This window comes from Magnolia sinica, chromosome 1, assembly GCF_029962835.1.
Source record: "Magnolia sinica isolate HGM2019 chromosome 1, MsV1, whole genome shotgun sequence".
Taxonomy (NCBI): domain Eukaryota; kingdom Viridiplantae; phylum Streptophyta; class Magnoliopsida; order Magnoliales; family Magnoliaceae; genus Magnolia; species Magnolia sinica.
This window is the reverse complement of record NC_080573.1, coordinates 55,547,138-55,565,023: the sequence shown is the minus strand read 5'-3', so window position 1 is coordinate 55,565,023 and position 17,886 is coordinate 55,547,138. Positions and strand designations below refer to the sequence as shown.

At 40.5% G+C, this 17,886-nt stretch overlaps 1 protein-coding gene across 7 annotated transcripts in view; it reads right to left on the bottom strand.

The window, feature by feature from the left end:
• The window catches only part of LOC131250207 (uncharacterized), a 124,981-nt gene that overhangs the window by 9,635 nt on the left and 97,460 nt on the right, over nt 1–17,886 (bottom strand). For 6 of the 7 annotated variants that reach the window (XM_058250795.1, XM_058250794.1, XM_058250793.1 and 3 more), the window contains one exon: nt 9,940–10,155. The exons of the other annotated variant lie outside the window; for it this stretch is intronic. In XM_058250795.1, coding sequence (XP_058106778.1) covers nt 9,940–10,155 — 216 coding nt within the window. The remainder of the gene's footprint in view (nt 1–9,939; nt 10,156–17,886) is intronic. 7 annotated transcript variants of the gene reach the window in all.

Sequence of the window (17,886 nt, the reverse complement as noted above, 5' to 3'; positions counted from 1 at the left end):
CACCACCACCCTTGCCATTAGCCCCCACCACACCAAAACATTAAAGCCTCCCCTATTAACTTTCCTTAAAACCCTCCTCTCTCACATGTTACACTCATTAACCTCTCTCTCTCTCTCTCTCTCTCTCACACACACACACCAGTGTTTTAAATAGCGGTAGTGTGATGCATAGCGCTCAGCCCTCTATAGCGCGTAGTGTAAATACTTAGTGTGTAGCGTAAGCTACGCGATACTTCTATTTTTTTAATTTAAAAGTAGGATAAATATAATAAATAGTGAAAAAAAAAAAAAGGAAAAAAAATTATAAAAATGCCTAAAAGATGATTCATTTTATCAATTCTAAGCATGTTCAAAAAAGTTATTAGTTATCATTTATCAAAAGCCAATCCACAAATATAAGTCAAATCAAATAATTATTACATCAACAACTTTCTAAGCAAACCACTTTAATTAATAATGTCTAATTGAAACCACAAGTCACAATTATGAAAAGAAATAAAAATCTCATAGGTTAAAAGTATCAAGTATAATATAAGTGTCACATTCCTCAACATTAAAAACAAAGAAAATTTGAAAAAAATAATTAAAAAAAAAAATACATTGTAGCTTACGCTACGTGCTACGTAGCTGTAGCGTATGCTACGACCCCTGTAGCGTACGCTACAGGGGATTTACGCTATTTGGGACGCTACGTAGCGCTACGGCCACGCTACGCTACGTAGCGTATGCTACCGCTACACTATGGGAGCTATTTGAAACACACACACACACACACACACACACACACACACACACACACACACACACGTTACCTAAAGAGATTCTTAAAACCCTTCCGTTTAACTCCTTCCCTCTCACCTCTATTTAAGAAGAGACCTAAGGCCCCCTCTCACATTTCATTCCACGTGAGGGGAGAGAGAGAGAGAGAGAGAGAGAGAGATGGGTGGGACGTGTGGGCCACATCAACATGTGAGTAGACCTCTACACATGCTTTTAAAAAAATAAAAATAAAAATTTACGTACTTTTTTGCTGTTAGAATCAGATCAAAGTGGGTTGTCTTTTTGTGCCCAAAGGATGGAAAACTTTGGCCGTTTACATACTCAAAAGTCTGGACAGTTTGCACCATCTTATGAGTGTAAAATTTGGACAGACTTGAACAACCTGGTTCGTGTGAAATCTGGAGAGTTTGAAACCTTTGGATTTGTGTAAAATCTGGAGAAATTACAACCATCGAATGTGAGCAAATTTTGGACAAAATTGATGTGATCTGATTGGTGTGGATCGTGAATGGCATTGTGAGTGAATATTGAACAGGATTGGGTGACCAAAATCAGCCCAAATCAAAGCCCTGATTGGGCATTCAATTCTGCCCAAATATGGCAATTATTGGGCGTACGAGCCTGCCCAATCTGCCCAAAATCTAACCATGAAGGACGTTCAAATCTGATCGAATCTGTCCAATAATCATTTGAAAAACCCTAAATGAATGTCCATATATCACACATACAAATCGGAGTGTATCTGTCCATTGATTACATGTACAAGACAGAGCAAATATGGCCTCCAATCTGATGCGTTAAACCATGTAAATCTGTCCACTGGATTACCATCTCAGATCAGGCCATTGATTGTATACAAATTATGTCCAAAATCTGGCTATGGAATGGATGTGCAAATATGTGCATTGTTTACAATTTAGTATGATTTTTGCACATATGATTTTGTACGCTCTTTTTTAGACTTTGACATACAATTTTGTATAAATTGCACATTGTTTAGAATACAATCTTGTACATATTTTTTGCTTATGGTTTAGTATGCATAATGGATATAAATTCAAGCCATTGGATCGTGTACAAGATGGGTACAAATCAGCTCACTAATTGTCCCACAAATTGTACAAATTCAACTATCGATTGGGGGTGTGAAACATGTTCAAAATTACCATTTGTGGTGCACACACACACACACACACACACACACACACACACACAAAAAAGATCCCAAAATTGACAGTATAAATGTGCCTAAAATTTTGGGTAAATCTGAATTACAGGATCGAATGCAAGATCAAGGTAAAATTGACCGTACTGATAAACGGGGGAATTGGACCATAAATTGTACACGGAAAATGGCTCGAGGATTTGGACACCTAGTTATTTTATTTTCCTTCTCATGACCATTGTTTAAAATTCTTGCACAAGAATGATTTCATTTGTAGCATAAAATTTGTACCGACTGAATGATTTTGAAGATCATGGTTTGGGGTTTCAATTTTGCATATATATATATATCTATATATATATATATATATATATATATATATATATATATATAACAAAGAGTTGAATTGTAAAATGTTTGGAAAATTGGAAAATGATTAGTTAATGGAATCATGCATTTATTCATGTGTGAACTGGATTGGAACTCCAGAAAATAGGTGGGGCAATCGAGTCCCCAGGGTTGAAAGTCCCAAAAGCGTATAAATAGTTGGGGCGATTGAGACCCTTGGGTTGCAAGTTCCTAAAGCTCATTTGGTACCATTCGGAACCTCCATTGTCCAGGCTAGGTGGGCGAGTACATTGAGAATCCAATAGGTTCCCATTGATAGGTAATGGATGGAGTAGAGGTTTGACCAATCTACAGCAAATAAATGGGTCAGGTTTAACCAGCCTACAACATACAAATTGGTTCCTATTGTCTAGATCGGGTGGGCAAGCATGATTGAATTTGTGGCCAACTGGTGAAAAGAGGGCCCTGGTGTTCACGGAAAACCAACCATGTCGAAAATTATGGATACCATCCTTGCATTTCAGCATTCACTTCGCATATGGTTTTCTTAAAAATTTTAGTTTTATATGAAATTCCTCAAGTTACATATGTTTTACAAAACTTGCGTAGGGTAACTCACCGGGCCTCACAATTCACCCTGTTAGGATTTTAAATTTCAGGTCAAGGGACACATCCCCACCGTGATGTGTGTCGAACATCTACCCCATCAGCCAGATGCACCATTCCATGTTGGGCTATGGGCTTAAAAATCAAGTCAATCCATGACTTGGGTGGGCCACACCACATACAGCAGTTGCCGGGGATTACCCTCCCATTGAAACATTCATAATTATTTATTGGGTGCACGGAGATGTGCTTCATAAATCCAGCCCATCCATTGTGTGTCCCACTTAGATGTGGGGTCAGACCACGTTTCAGCCGCATCCGAAACTCATATGGGCCCCACTAAGTGCTTTTATATGTTTTAGGCATGTCTTCACATGGTATTAGATGGTATGGCCCACCTGAGTTCCGTGTTGGGCTGATTTTTGGGATATCCAATAAACTGAAGGGGACCCATCAAATGCACGATGTTGATGTTCGACACACATCACAGTGGGGCCCACACAACTCGACCTCATGGGAATTCCCATGAGGTCGACCTCATAATCTATATATATATATATATATATATATATATATATATATATATATATATATATATATATATATATATATATTGTTGATGCAAAAATCTAGTCAACCCTCCCTGGACCTCCGAACACTAGCACACAAGGAAGATAAAGGAAACCCTGGCTATGGCAGGAGACCCTCCAATGCCTAAGTCAGACAGGGAATCTGGGTCTATGAGTGTTAGGGTTTTTGTGTGTACCTTTTACAGTAGAAGAGGCCTTTATTTATTATAGCCTTTGGTCTCAGAGACGTATATGGCAATGCCTTTTGGATGGTGATTGTGTATTACGGAAGAAATCTTCCTCCGGACGTGTCGTGATTGATTTCCCGAGATCCTCGGTGAATATCTCGAAGGATAATCCTATCTTCATATATTGTAAGGATATTTCTATTCCGAGGTTGAGGTTGGTACCCGAGGCCGAGGTCTATGCTCGAAGCTGATCCTCGAAGCTAATGGCTGAGGCCCAAGACCAACCTCCGAGGCCGAGGTCGGTACCGGGGGCCAACCTCTGAGGCTAAGGTCTATGGTCGAAGCTAGTCCTCGAAGCTGACGGCCAAGGTCGGTACCAGGGGCTAACCTCCGAGGTCAAGGTCGATACCAAAGGTCAGGGTGATTTTTCGGTCCTCAGGTAATATAGTCATCAAGTCTGGCTGCTCGGCTCATCTATCTCATACATTTGTTTAGCCTCATTTTACCCATAACAGTAGCCCCCCTGCTTCCGAGCTTTATACTCTTATGAGCTTGAGAAGTAACTTTTGAACTAATGTATGAGAAGGTCAGCTCGTTCCGTTTATGTTCCTTGATTTTGTTGCCTTTATGTGTGGTGATCATGTATGGTAGAATCAATAGTAGTAGGCCGAGCACTAAGGACTTTCTTCCCTTACATTAAGGAAAGTCTTTTTGGTCGATCGTACAGCTCGGATAGTCGAAATTTGAATGAAAATTTCCTCTCTTGACCTGGGGAAGTTCTTTCATTGTAGATTTCACGATAGAGGACTTTCTTCCCCTTGCACTAAGGAAATCCCTCGTAGTCGATCGTAGAGCTAGAATCGATGAAAAAGAGATTTTCTTCCTGATTTGGGGAAGCTCTTCTATAGTAGAATTCATGGTAGAGGACTTTCTTCCCTTACACTAAGGGAAGTCCTCGTAGTCGGTCCCATAATTCAGATAATCGAGAAATCATCTAAAAGAAATTCTCTTCCCCTCACCTAGGCAAGTTCTTTTATTGTAGAACGCATAAATGTAAACATAAACAGTAGTTTTCCGAGCACCTTTCTCCCTTTGAAAAGGGAGGTCGCCCTTGTCGAGTAGGTCGGTCAGTCGACGCGCTCCTCAGTATCTGATGTTGAATTCGGCGTTGGCCGATGAGCATTATTACCGAGCTTGGTTGATAGGTTTAGCTCGGTCGTCAAGTTTCCTTGCTCAGCCCAAATTCCTTAAGTATCTAATTTGGCTTGTTGTTCAAGTGAGTGTACCGATGGAAGCGGCTTTCCGGATGTCGGTTGGAACGCTGGCCTCAGTCTTAGTCGTCCCCTTTCTGTCTTTTGGTGTTAACGGTAGAGGGCTCCCCTTGTTTCCCTTGTTTCCTATCCTTAGTCGAGTTGTTTCCTTCGCTTCATGTCTTTAGCCGCGTTGTTTCCTCTTCGAGTAGTTCTTCGTGAACTAAAGAGCTCATTGGCATTGGAATATTTTTTAGCTCGGTTAAGTTGGCGAGGGTAATCGGTGGGTTTTTACCAATAAAGAAGAGGAACTTTCCTTATTTAAGGCTGACTACCATGGCAACCAGAGCTATCTGGTCGGAATAATCGTCGACCTGGACCGCTTCGGCGTTGAAATGGATGATATAGTCTTTTAACAGCTCGTCCTCCCTCTGAGTGATTGTGAGAAGATGAGTTGAATGTATAACATTTGAGACATGGAATGTAATTAGATATTATTTCAAACTTGTAATGGAATGAATGTATGACATTGAAGTGTGATCTAATAGTGGGTGTACTAACAAGCTAACAAAAAAAAATGTATGACATTTCTCTTATTATGGATGTTTGTGATGACTTTACTATGAGAATGGTTGAAACATCGAGTTGCGCTCTCGCGTGCGGCATCAAGGTCGAGTATACCCAAGTGTCGGATTTGGGGCATGACAAGGAGTCTCATTTGGAGACTACGATGAGGATTATGTCGATGTTTTCAAATTTATTAAGAATGAGGGATCTGAAAGGCTAGGGAGAAGAGCCAGGGGAGAGGTCACAAGACTTGACTATGCTATAAATTATGATGTAAGTGTTTCATCCAAAATTGGGAAAAAGGGGAAAGGGGTATGAACAATGTCTAGATGAAGATGCTTAGCTAGAAGCTTGGAACGTTAGGGAGTTGGGCTGCAATGAGAAGAGGGTGCAGATTAAGGACTTCTAGTAATGTGCAAAGGTAGGGCTGGTGATTTTCTAGGAAACTAAAATGGAGAAGGTGGATGAGAAGTTTCTTAATTATGTTTGGAGTCTGCAGATGTGCCAAGATACAGTTGGTAACTTTCTAGGAAACTAAAATGGAGAAGGTGAATAAGTTCCTTGATTATGTTTGAAGTCTTAAAAGAAAAGGACATCAAATGCTAAAGGTGCAACAAGAGGAATAGTTGTAATTTGGAATTCGAAAATATGGAACAAGGAGGATTCTATCTATGGCTAAGCTCAGTTTCAATACAATTAAAAGGAAGGCATTAGAGGCAAGTTGGATATTCACTTCTATCTATGGCTAAGCTCAACAATACTTAAGATTGGATTCTAAGAGGAGCTAGATGCAATTGGAAACATATGGCAGTTATCGTGGATGGTGGTAGGTGACTTCAATGTAACCAGATTCCCCTATGAAGAGTCGAGGGGAGGAAGTCTGACAAGTATTTGGGATTTTGTGAGCTGCGCGAACAAAAACGAGATGGTAGACATTCCAATAGGGGGACATCAAGTTCACTTGGAGCAATGGTGAGGAAAATCTCTTAATGTCTCGACTCAACAGATTTTTGGCTTCTAATGAATAGGCGAATATGTTCCCACTCGTAAAGCAAAATGGTTTGCCAAATCTAGAGTTGTACACGAACCGAGTTAGCTCAGTTAGCTCGCTCGAATCAACTCAAAAAAGCTCGATTCAATTCAGTCCGAAACTGAGTTCAAGCCGAGTCGAGCTGATTTTTTTAGTTCGACAAAATTTTGAATCGACTTCAAGCTTGCCCAAGCTCGACTCGGCTCAGATCGAACTCCAACTCGAATCGAACTCGGATCGAACTAGTTCGGTGACTCGTTTATTTTGATATTGATGTTGCACACCAAGTGTTTGATGAAATGACTCAACAAAGTGTCAATTGGTGGCAATAAAGGTATGGATATGAAACAAATACCCTCGTATCTTGATTTTGATGTTGCTTGCTGACTGTTTGATGAAATACCTGGAAACTGTTGCTTCTGTTTTACATATCGTGAGAAATTGAAGGGGCACTCCATGTGTTTGTGACAATGCCGCACAGGCGAACTCGACTCGATCTTGGCTCGAACTCGACTCGAACTGGCCCGAGCTACTGACCGAACTAGGCCGAGCTGGCCAGTCAGGCTCAAGGACCAAGCCGAGTTCAAGCTGGGGTAAGATAGTGGCCGAGCTGAGTCGAGTTGTGCCCAGCTCGACTCGGTTCGACTCGTGTACACCTCTAGCCAAACCCCGTATCCGATCTGCCCAATTATGCTGGAAGTGGATGAGGATAATTGGGAACCAAAACCTTTTCAATTTGGGCTGATGTGGCTCATGATAGAGGGAATTGCAGACTGGATGCAAGAATGGTGGAATTCATTCCAAGTGGAACGTTATGCGGGCTTCAAGCTATTCAAAGAGTTGCAACTATTCAAAAGGAAGCTAGTTGAGTGGAAAAAGGAAGTATTGAGTGAAAGGGAAGTGGAAACTGAAGCCATATTGTAGCAAATTCAAGCATTAGATGTGAAGGGGGTGAATTAATGGCAAAATAATGGGTAGCAAGGTAAAGCTCTCTCAGCTACATGAGTTGGTTGTTGGAAGATGAGCTAAAATGGAGACAACATTCATGCGCCTAATAGTTGAAGGGGACAAAAACACCAAATTTTTCCACGAAACTGCAAGTGCCCATGCTAGAAACAAAGCAATCCATAGTGTTTTGGTGGGAGAGTTAGAGAGAGCCGCTTTGATGATTGTGATTCGTGCTTCTATAGAAAGATGAGGACTCTTCTATCTGAATAGTTTCCTCTTAAATCTTTCCACCACCTTATTCCACAAGTGAGTTGATGCTTTCCCAAAAACAAAAGTAAGCCCAAATAAGAGGAAGGAAAAGCCCCTACCCCACAACCAAAAACATTTGCATATTCCTGAACTTCCTCCATAGACATAACAATGACCAACATTTCACTTTTACTTGGTTTATTTTTAAACCAAAGACCTCAAAGCACCCCAAATTCCTCCTCCCCCAATTTTGCTCTACGTTGCAAGATAAAAGTGTCATCCATATATTGTAAATGAGATATCATCACTCCCTCTTAAGACGTTTTGAAGCCCGAGATTAAGCCCGTCTCTTGACCTTTTATAATCATCATGCTTAACACTTCCACAACCACAATAGACAGAAAGGGTAAGACCGGGTCCCCTTGTTTGAAACCTCTAGAAGCTTTAAAGAAGCCTTTAGGCGATTCGTTCGCCAAAACTGAGAAACATACCAAAGAAACGCATTCACGAATCCATTGTATCGACTTGTTTATGCAACCAACTCTGCCCAACATTTACTCAAGAAACCCCAAATCAATGTGGTCACGAGCCTTCTCAATATCAAGCTTACACACTACCCCTTTCTTGCCTTCTCGATTTCGAGAGTCTATGCATTCATGAGCCATAGGTGCACTATCTAAAGTTTGCTTGGTACGAAGGCTCCTTGATTTTTCAGATATGACTTCTACTAAAACTATCTGGAACTGGATGCAGAATTTTGCGACGATCTTACAAGGACTTCCAATTAAGCTGGCCGAAAATCTTTCAACAGTTCCACACCTTTTTTCAGAATAATGGCAATGAAAGAAGGCCCCATTCTTGTCACTAACCTGCCATTATGAAAGAATTGGGAGTCCCGAAAGAACCTCAAAAATCTTTTGTAGGTTCCCCCCCCCCCCCCAAAAAAAAAAAAGAAAAAGAATCTTTTCTTTTAATTTGGGTGGGCCTTACATATGTTTTAAAACAAAAGCCCTAAAAAAGGGCAAAACTGAAAAAAGAAATTCACTGTATTAGGTGGCAATGCTTCACTGTATTAGGTGGCAACTGGGGGAGGACTCCATGGTTTGGTGAAGGGAAAGATTAGGGCAATTCCCGGTCCATTCCTTTTATGAGTTGCTATGTAACTTAGCCCCTAGCAGAGATAGCGGGAGGTTATCTTTCGTGTGGTCTTACAGCACCCCTCCTAAAGTGGCAATGTTTATATGGTTGGTGGGTAGGAATAGGATCCTTACTATCGATATCCTTAAAAAAAGATCGGTAATTATTCATAACAGCTGCATGATGGGCTCAAGGGGGAAGGAAATGGTAGATCATCATTTACTCAGTCCTTTCGCTTGGAAGGTGTGGAACAGATTTATGGATTTGTTTGGTATGGCATGGGTGATGCCAGGATCCGTAGTTGAGCTTTTACTAGCATGGACTGGTGGCAGCAACAAGAAAAAGGAGGTTGACTGACAAGGTTAGTAATGATGGTAGTTGTATGGGCTATATATGGAGGGATAGAAACAATCATTGCTTCCAAAACAAAAGCGAATCTGAGGCTAGTGTATATAAAATGGCCAAAATTAATGTAATAGAGTGGATTTCTTGTACAAAAGACTTTGATCCAAATGAAGGATTGTCGTTAGCGGGAATCTTGTACATGGACCCTTTGTGTTTGTTTTCATCAATAAATTTACTGTTCCTTAAAAAAAAAAAAAAAAAAAAGAGTACAGTGCATGATATTAATGCACATGCCATACAGAGGCACAAAAAATTGCATGTGTTTGGAGGCAATAGATATCTTCCTAAGAAATTATTTGCATGAAATAAAAAAGTCCAGCAGTAAATATAAAAATATGAAACCTAAAACCAATTATTATATGGGAAAAGTCTCGGAGATTTAAAAAAATGATAATGAGTCAATTCTTTATATAGCCTGCATCCAAGAGGGGACATGGTTCCAAGCAACAGGTGAAACAGAAGAAGAAGAAGAAGACGTGATAACCTTATGTATGGGCTTTATTTTTATTCTTTTTGGAAACTGCATCTACTAAGTTTGGAAGAAAAGTTCGAAAGAACAGAAAAATCATTTGTACAGAGATGCATACCACAAAATTTGAAATAAAAAAGGGGGGGAAAAAAAAAGAAGAAGAATGAAAGAAACTGTTAACTCAATTACATGGAAATGGATAACAATCAGAAGATTGGAACTACGCACCAATAAATTCTTATCTTTAAGGCAATGAACCAGGTAGGGCCAAATTTTATTCATTGCTGGGAGCAGTCTGTTCTCATCAGCTCCTCCATCGGCAGCTTCCATGCTGTCTTGAATATCATGAAATGAGAGAAACTGAATTGCTCGTCCAATAGCTTCTTCAATTTCCTTCTCTAGCCTATAAGCTTCCTCAACTTTTGCGAGAGTGGCAAGGCCATCCTAATTACAAAAAATAAAAATAAAAATAAAAATAAAAAATAAAAAATTGTTACTTAACAGTTTCAGATAAAAAAAACTCTAGTACATATTTTGTAAAAGGTCTCATATTCTCAATAAAGAATCAGAAATTGAATTCATCAGGAAAAAAATAGCAAAGTTAAAATATATCAGACCCACTGCAATCACATCTGGAGTTCCAATTTCATCATACGAACATATAAAGGTATCTTACTAATATAATATCTTCGAGAAGAAAGGGAAAAAAATTGTTTCTCCCTCAATTTAAGGCTTCCGAAACACTACAATATCATCAAAAGATTTTGATGTAGTCCAATCTTATCAAAAGGATCCATATATCAAAAGTATTTGAACTATGAGATTAGGACAAAACATTTGCAGTTCATTTGGTCTGAATATTCTAAATTAACTTGGTCACAAGTTTCATACATTTAAGGACATCCATCATTAGCTTTTATGGACCTTTTGCTTTATAAATTTATGAGCTTCCCAGAAATAATACGAGGAAAATACATGAAATCCAGCAGAACATAAAAGCAAATCACCACCACCAACAGCATCATCAAAGCCAAATCCCAACTAAATGGGGTCAGCCACATGAATCTTGTTCTGTCATTCCACTGTATCAAGGGCCATATGCTCAGTTTAACGATAGGTCATCACATCTTTTCCTACTACCTCCACCCAGATATGGACCTTCCCCTTGACCTTTTAGACATTAAAAAATGTCTCAGCATATTTGGGGTATTACTTGCTTCTATGTTCACTTTTATGCTTTTAAGAACATAAAAGAAAATGGTAACCACAAATATGTAGAGGCTAGAGATATACATGAACCGAGTTAGCTCGATTAACTCGCTCGACTCGAAAAAGCTCGATTTGACTCAGTTCAAAACTGAGTTTGAGTCGAGTCGAGCTGATTTTTTCTGCTTGAAAAAAGTTCAAGCCGAGTTCGAGCTTGCCCGAGCTCGACTCGGTATTGGCTCGAACCTGACTCGGTTTGGCTCAGATTGGCTCGGATTGAAAACCGGGTATATAATATAAATATTCGGTCGTTTTAAAAAACCCTAAATCATTTTCCAATTTCCAGCCTCCAGCGTCCGACCCTCTCTCTCTCTCTCTCTCTCTCTCTCTCTCTAGTGTCCAGCGTCCATCGAACCCCACCCGATTGACCACTGCCTTCTCAGCCTCTCTCTTCGTTCTCTAGAGTTTGATCGGCCCCACCCAACCAGGTGACCACTGCCCTCTGTCTTCTCTTTCCAGTCTACAACGTCTGACCGTGCGGCCGACCACTGATCAGGTACTTTCCTCCTCATCTCTCTCTTCTATTTATCCCTTCATTTCCCTCCCCTTGCCTTGCCGGATGACCGGCCACTATGGCGAGCAGCAGTGTTCGTTCGAGTCTGTGGTTGCCTGGGGTCGATCGTCTAGTGGTTGTGGCCAGTGGCCCACTAGGCCACTATATATATATATATATATATATATATTATGAACAAATAATTATGCTTAATTGCTTATTTAATTATCTAAATATCAGAATGGTAGACGTTTATTGAACAGTTTAAAATGAAAAATATCCAACTATCCTATTTCAACAAACAAGTGTGATTTTGGCATGTTATTTAGCAAAAGTGGGCTCCGCAATTTTGTCACTTTAGTTCGAGTTAATATACCCCACATGTACTCTGTACAACTTTTGAATGCTTGCGTATCAAGTGATATACTCTACCATATTATCAAATAACTTGACATTATACTAAATATATTGATGGATGGATGTATGGGATGGTTGGGTGAAGTGGATGAATGGATGGATGTATCATATACGGATGATTTGTTTGGGTGGTTGGATGATTGAATAGATGTAACAGTTAATTTGTTAAACTGATTTCATTTGTTAGATTGTTTTTAATTTGTTAGATTGTTAATTTTTCAATTAATTAGATTGTTAATTTATTTTAAATTTGTTAATGTGTTAAATTGTTAAGTTGTTTTTTTATCTATTACTATTAAATTATTATTTGTGATATTGGTTTTGTTGTATTTTTTTAAATAGATTGTAAGAAATAAGGATAGATAATCAGTTACCCATTTGAGGATTACTATGTTGCCAAACGTAGATATAATGTGTTCTTGGAGACAGAAATTCTCAAATTGTCCCATTTTTAGACAGTTTAGGGTTGGGTAGATTGTAATGTCTTCATTTATTCCAATTTGAATACATATGTTGATTCCGGTTTCGTCTCTCCTTTCTCTCTGGATATATTTCCTACATTTATTTCTGTCGTCAAATGTCCACACTTTGTGTTGATGCTTGATATGAGAATCAAATACAGAATAAATATATTTTGGAGAGATAAAGGGAGATGCTGCTGAAATTTTGGCGTGGCATTTAAATTGAAAATTAAAGGCATTACAATCTATCCAACCTTGAATGTGTGACTGATTTAGACAGTTACGCAAGTATGCCTGTCTAGGTATAGGTAAGCATTACATCCTGCAATTCTATAAAGTGTTGCGGTGAAGATTATAACATATTAATAACTTTGTTTTATAGATGACTAGTGAAGAGGAAGCCCCAAATACCCCCGGTGTAGGTGTAAGGCCCGTATTTTAGACCGTACCGTTCCATAGGCTTCCGCGGTCATCTCGGTCGAATTCCGCCAACCCGCAACCTGTAATCGGCATTTGCGCACGACCCTAAGTCGCATCCTGTATATCTATGTCGACTCGACTCGAAACTTGTATCCTAGCGACGGTGCCGTCGCCGCGGATCCAATGCCACATCTCGCGCGCCAATGCGATACCCAAGTTAGGAGTTGTGGGCCCGCGTATATTTCGAGGAAAACGCCGCGCGTTGCGAATTCCGAGAGAATCTCTACAACCCATCACATTAATTAGTCAATTACTAGTCAAGTACACATCCCATCACTCCACCCATCCCTCTCTTACACAAGCCATCCCCAAAGTCAACCCTTTCTTACAACACCCATCCCTCTCATCCCATCTTTCTTACAACACCATCCCTCTCTCCCATACATCACTCCATCCCATCCCATTCTCCACCAAATCTCAAGCAACCATGAGAGAAAATTTCTAAGGAGAGAAAACTCAAGAGAAGGCCCACCTCCTTACCACCCAATCTCATCATCCAACCCTCTAAAATCAATCTCAACCATTAAATCTCATCCCTTGGATCTCTAGAACTCATTGGCGGAAGAAGAAGTCCAAGATCTAAGGTGGGTGTTTATAGGATTAGATTGTGATTTTTGTGATGGATCAAGTGGGGCCGACCGATTGACGGTATGGATCCCATTTGGGACCCATCTTGATGTATGTCATAGTGGCGGGGCCCCTCCATCACTCTCTCTCTCTCTCTCTCTCTCTCTCTCTCTCTCTCTTCTTCTTCTTCTTCTTCTTCTTCTTCTTCTTCCCACCTTGCCAGTGTCCAGCAGCCCTGGATGAAAGGAAAATACAAATATCAGCTTAATCAAAGCTGAGGTGGGCCACACATGTGGACCCACCTTGGTGTTAGCTGAATTGGTTGGTGTACGTTACACAGCCAATAGCTGTGGTATTGATGTCGGCAAGTTATGTGGGTCCCGCTCTATGTATATGCTTCAAATCTAGGCCGTTCGTCCAAGGTCGGGACCAGGGTATCCCAAATCGGTTACGTATCGGCCGTAACGGCCGATATGTAACGGTAACGGTGGGACCCGTTACGCGATACGGGGTCGAAACGGCCGTTACGGAATTCTGTGACCGTAACGGCCGTTACGGGGCCGTTACGGGCCATAACGGCCGTTACGGACCCGTAACGGCTGTTACGGGCCCTGAAAAAAAAAAAAAAAAAAAAACCTTACCTTTTTTTCCTTTCTTTTCTTCTTCTTCTTCTCTTTCTTCTTCTTCTTCTTCTTCTTCTTCTTCTTCTCGAGCAGCTGCGGCTGCGGCTGCTTCCTGTTCTTCTTCTTCTTCTTCTTCCTCTCTCTCTCACTCTCTCTGTCTCTCTCTCAATCTCTTCTTTCCCATTTCCCTCTTTTTTTCTTTTCTTTCTTTCCCTCTTTTTTTCTTTTCGTTTCCCTCTCTCTCCGTTTTTTTTTTTTAGTTGCTGTAGGTATGCGTCATGCTAAGATGAGCGCTGACACTTCTCGAGCTCCGAGTTGTACGAACGGTTCAAAGGAGATCAAAGTTATATGGGCTCCACGGTGATGTATTTATTACATCTACACCGTTCACCTATTTTCAGAGATCATTTTAGAGCACCAGCCAAAAAATGAATTATATCCAGAGATCATCTGGACCACACCAAAAATAGCAGCAGGGATAATGATTTTCACGGTTAAATAATTTTTAGGGCGCACGTAACGTTTATTTTCCATCCAATCATATCAGACCCGAGTGGGCCTCACCATAATGTATATATTTTATCCATATCATCCATCCATTTTGCAACGTCATTTTAAGTCGGGATTCAAAAAATTAATAATATCCAAATCTCAGGTGGACCACACCATAGGAAATAGTGGTTATAGAATGCTCACCATTAAAAATTTCCTAAAGTCCACTGTAATGTTTATTTTCAATCTAACCTGTTAATTGGGTCACATTGACGTTGATGAAGGGAAAAAATATCCAACTATCCTATTTCAACAAACAAGTGTGATTTTGGCATGTTATTTAGCAAAAGTGGGCTCCGCAATTTTGTCACTTTAGTTCGAGTTAATATACCCCACATGTACTCTGTACAACATTAAAATGCTTGCATATCAAGTGACATACTCTACCATATTGATATTATCAAATAACTTGACATTATACTAAATATATCGATGGATGGATGGATGGGATGGTTGGGTGAAGTAGATGAATGGATGGATCATATATGTATCATATATGGATGATTTGTTTGGGTGGTTGGATGATTGAATAGATGTAACTATTTGTTAAACTGATTTCATTTGTTAGATTGTTTTTAATTTGTTAGATTGTTAATTTTTCAATTAATTAGATTGTTAATTTATTTTAAATTTGTTAATGTGTTAAATTGTTAAGTTGTTTTTTTATCTATTACTATTAAATTATTATTTGTGATATTGGTTTTGTTGTATTTTTTTAAATAGATTGTAAGAAATAAGGATAGATAATCAGTTACCCATTTGAGGATTACTATGTTGCCAAACGTAGATATAATGTGTTCTTGGAGACAGAAATTCTCAAATTGTCCCATTTTTAGACAGTTTAGGGTTGGGTAGATTGTAATGTCTTCATTTATTCCAATTTGAATACATATGTTGATTCCGGTTTCGTCTCTCCTTTCTCTCTGGATATATTTCCTACATTTATTTCTGTCGTCAAATGTCCACACTTTGTGTTGATGCTTGATATGAGAATCAAATACAGAATAAATATATTTTGGAGAGATAAAGGGAGATGCTGCTGAAATTTTGGCGTGGCATTTAAATTGAAAATTAAAGGCATTACAATCTATCCAACCTTGAATGTGTGACTGATTTAGACAGTTACGCAAGTATGCCTGTCTAGGTATAGGTAAGCATTACATCCTGCAATTCTATAAAGTGTTGCGGTGAAGATTATAACATATTAATAACTTTGTTTTATAGATGACTAGTGAAGAGGAAGCCCCAAATACCCCCGGTGTAGGTGTAAGGCCCGTATTTTAGACCGTACCGTTCCATAGGCTTCCGCGGTCATCTCGGTCGAATTCCGCCAACCCGCAACCTGTAATCGGCATTTGCGCACGACCCTAAGTCGCATCCTGTATATCTATGTCGACTCGACTCGAAACTTGTATCCTAGCGACGGTGCCGTCGCCGCGGATCCAATGCCACATCTCGCGCGCCAATGCGATACCCAAGTTAGGAGTTGTGGGCCCGCGTATATTTCGAGGAAAACGCCGCGCGTTGCGAATTCCGAGAGAATCTCTACAACCCATCACATTAATTAGTCAATTACTAGTCAAGTACACATCCCATCACTCCACCCATCCCTCTCTTACACAAGCCATCCCCAAAGTCAACCCTTTCTTACAACACCCATCCCTCTCATCCCATCTTTCTTACAACACCATCCCTCTCTCCCATACATCACTCCATCCCATCCCATTCTCCACCAAATCTCAAGCAACCATGAGAGAAAATTTCTAAGGAGAGAAAACTCAAGAGAAGGCCCACCTCCTTACCACCCAATCTCATCATCCAACCCTCTAAAATCAATCTCAACCATTAAATCTCATCCCTTGGATCTCTAGAACTCATTGGCGGAAGAAGAAGTCCAAGATCTAAGGTGGGTGTTTATAGGATTAGATTGTGATTTTTGTGATGGATCAAGTGGGGCCGACCGATTGACGGTATGGATCCCATTTGGGACCCATCTTGATGTATGTCATAGTGGCGGGGCCCCTCCATCTCTCTCTCTCTCTCTCTCTTCTTCTTCTTCTTCTTCTTCTTCTTATGATTGATGATGATATGTGTGTGGCCCACCCTAATGCACCCCACCATAAAGTATGTATTCTATATCCATGTCGGCCACCCGTGGGGCCCACCTTGCCGATGTCCAGTAGGTGGTTGGACAGTCCAGATATCAGCTTAATCAAAGCTGAGGTGGGCCACACATGTGGACCCACCTTGGTGTTAGCTGAATTGGTTGGTGTACGTTACACAGCCAATAGCTGTGGTATTGATGTCGGCAAGTTATGTGGGTCCCGCTCTATGTATATGCTTCAAATCTAGGCCGTTCGTCCAAGGTCGGGACGTGTGGCCACCTTGATGATGTGTCGTAGATCCACACCGTCCAGACCTCTGGATGATGGGTCCTTCATGCCGCACATGTTATATCCAGACCATTTAAACCATGGATCCCATGTGAGGTATACGTTATACCCAAACCGTCCATCCGTGGACTCCCCTTGATGACGCCTCGTGTCCAGGCCGTCCAGCATTCTGGACGCTGGATACCTGCAGCTAAAACAAAATAGTAATAAAATATAAATATAATATAAATATAATATATGTGGTGGGCCCCATGTGGGACCTACCTAACTGGAAACTGAATGGCTGGTGTACTTTAATCAGCTATATATAGTTGTTGTATCAACGTCAACAAAGCTCCGTGGGCCTGACCATGATGTATATGCGTACATCCACACCGTCCGTCCATCAGGTGGGACCCACCTTGGTTTATGTATTGTATATCCACACCATCCATCTGGACAGGTGGCGTGAGGCCACCTTGATGTATATGTTACATCCAAACCGTCCGTCCCTAGGACGGTGGGACCCACACTGCACGTGTGGGATCTCCACTTTCCAGGTGGACGTGGACCCCGTATTGATGTATGTATCTTATATCCAGCACCGTCCAACAGCTGCTGGACGGTGGGACCCGCCCCTGATGTATCTATTCATCTAGCCGTCCATCTGCTATACCGTCAGCAAATTCTGAGGTCTGATCAAGGTGCATGTGATATATCTAGACCGTTCATCTTGTAAGTGTTAATCCAAGCCGTCTATCAAGTGGACCACACGGCAAAACCAGTGAAGGATTGAACGTCCACTGTTGCAACATTTTGGGGTCTCAGAAGCTTTGGATCAATATGAAATTTGTTTTTTTTTCTCTTAATTCAGGTCTTTGTGACCGTATGAACAGATTGGATGGAAAAATAAACGTGATGGTGGGCCCTGTGATTTGTTGACA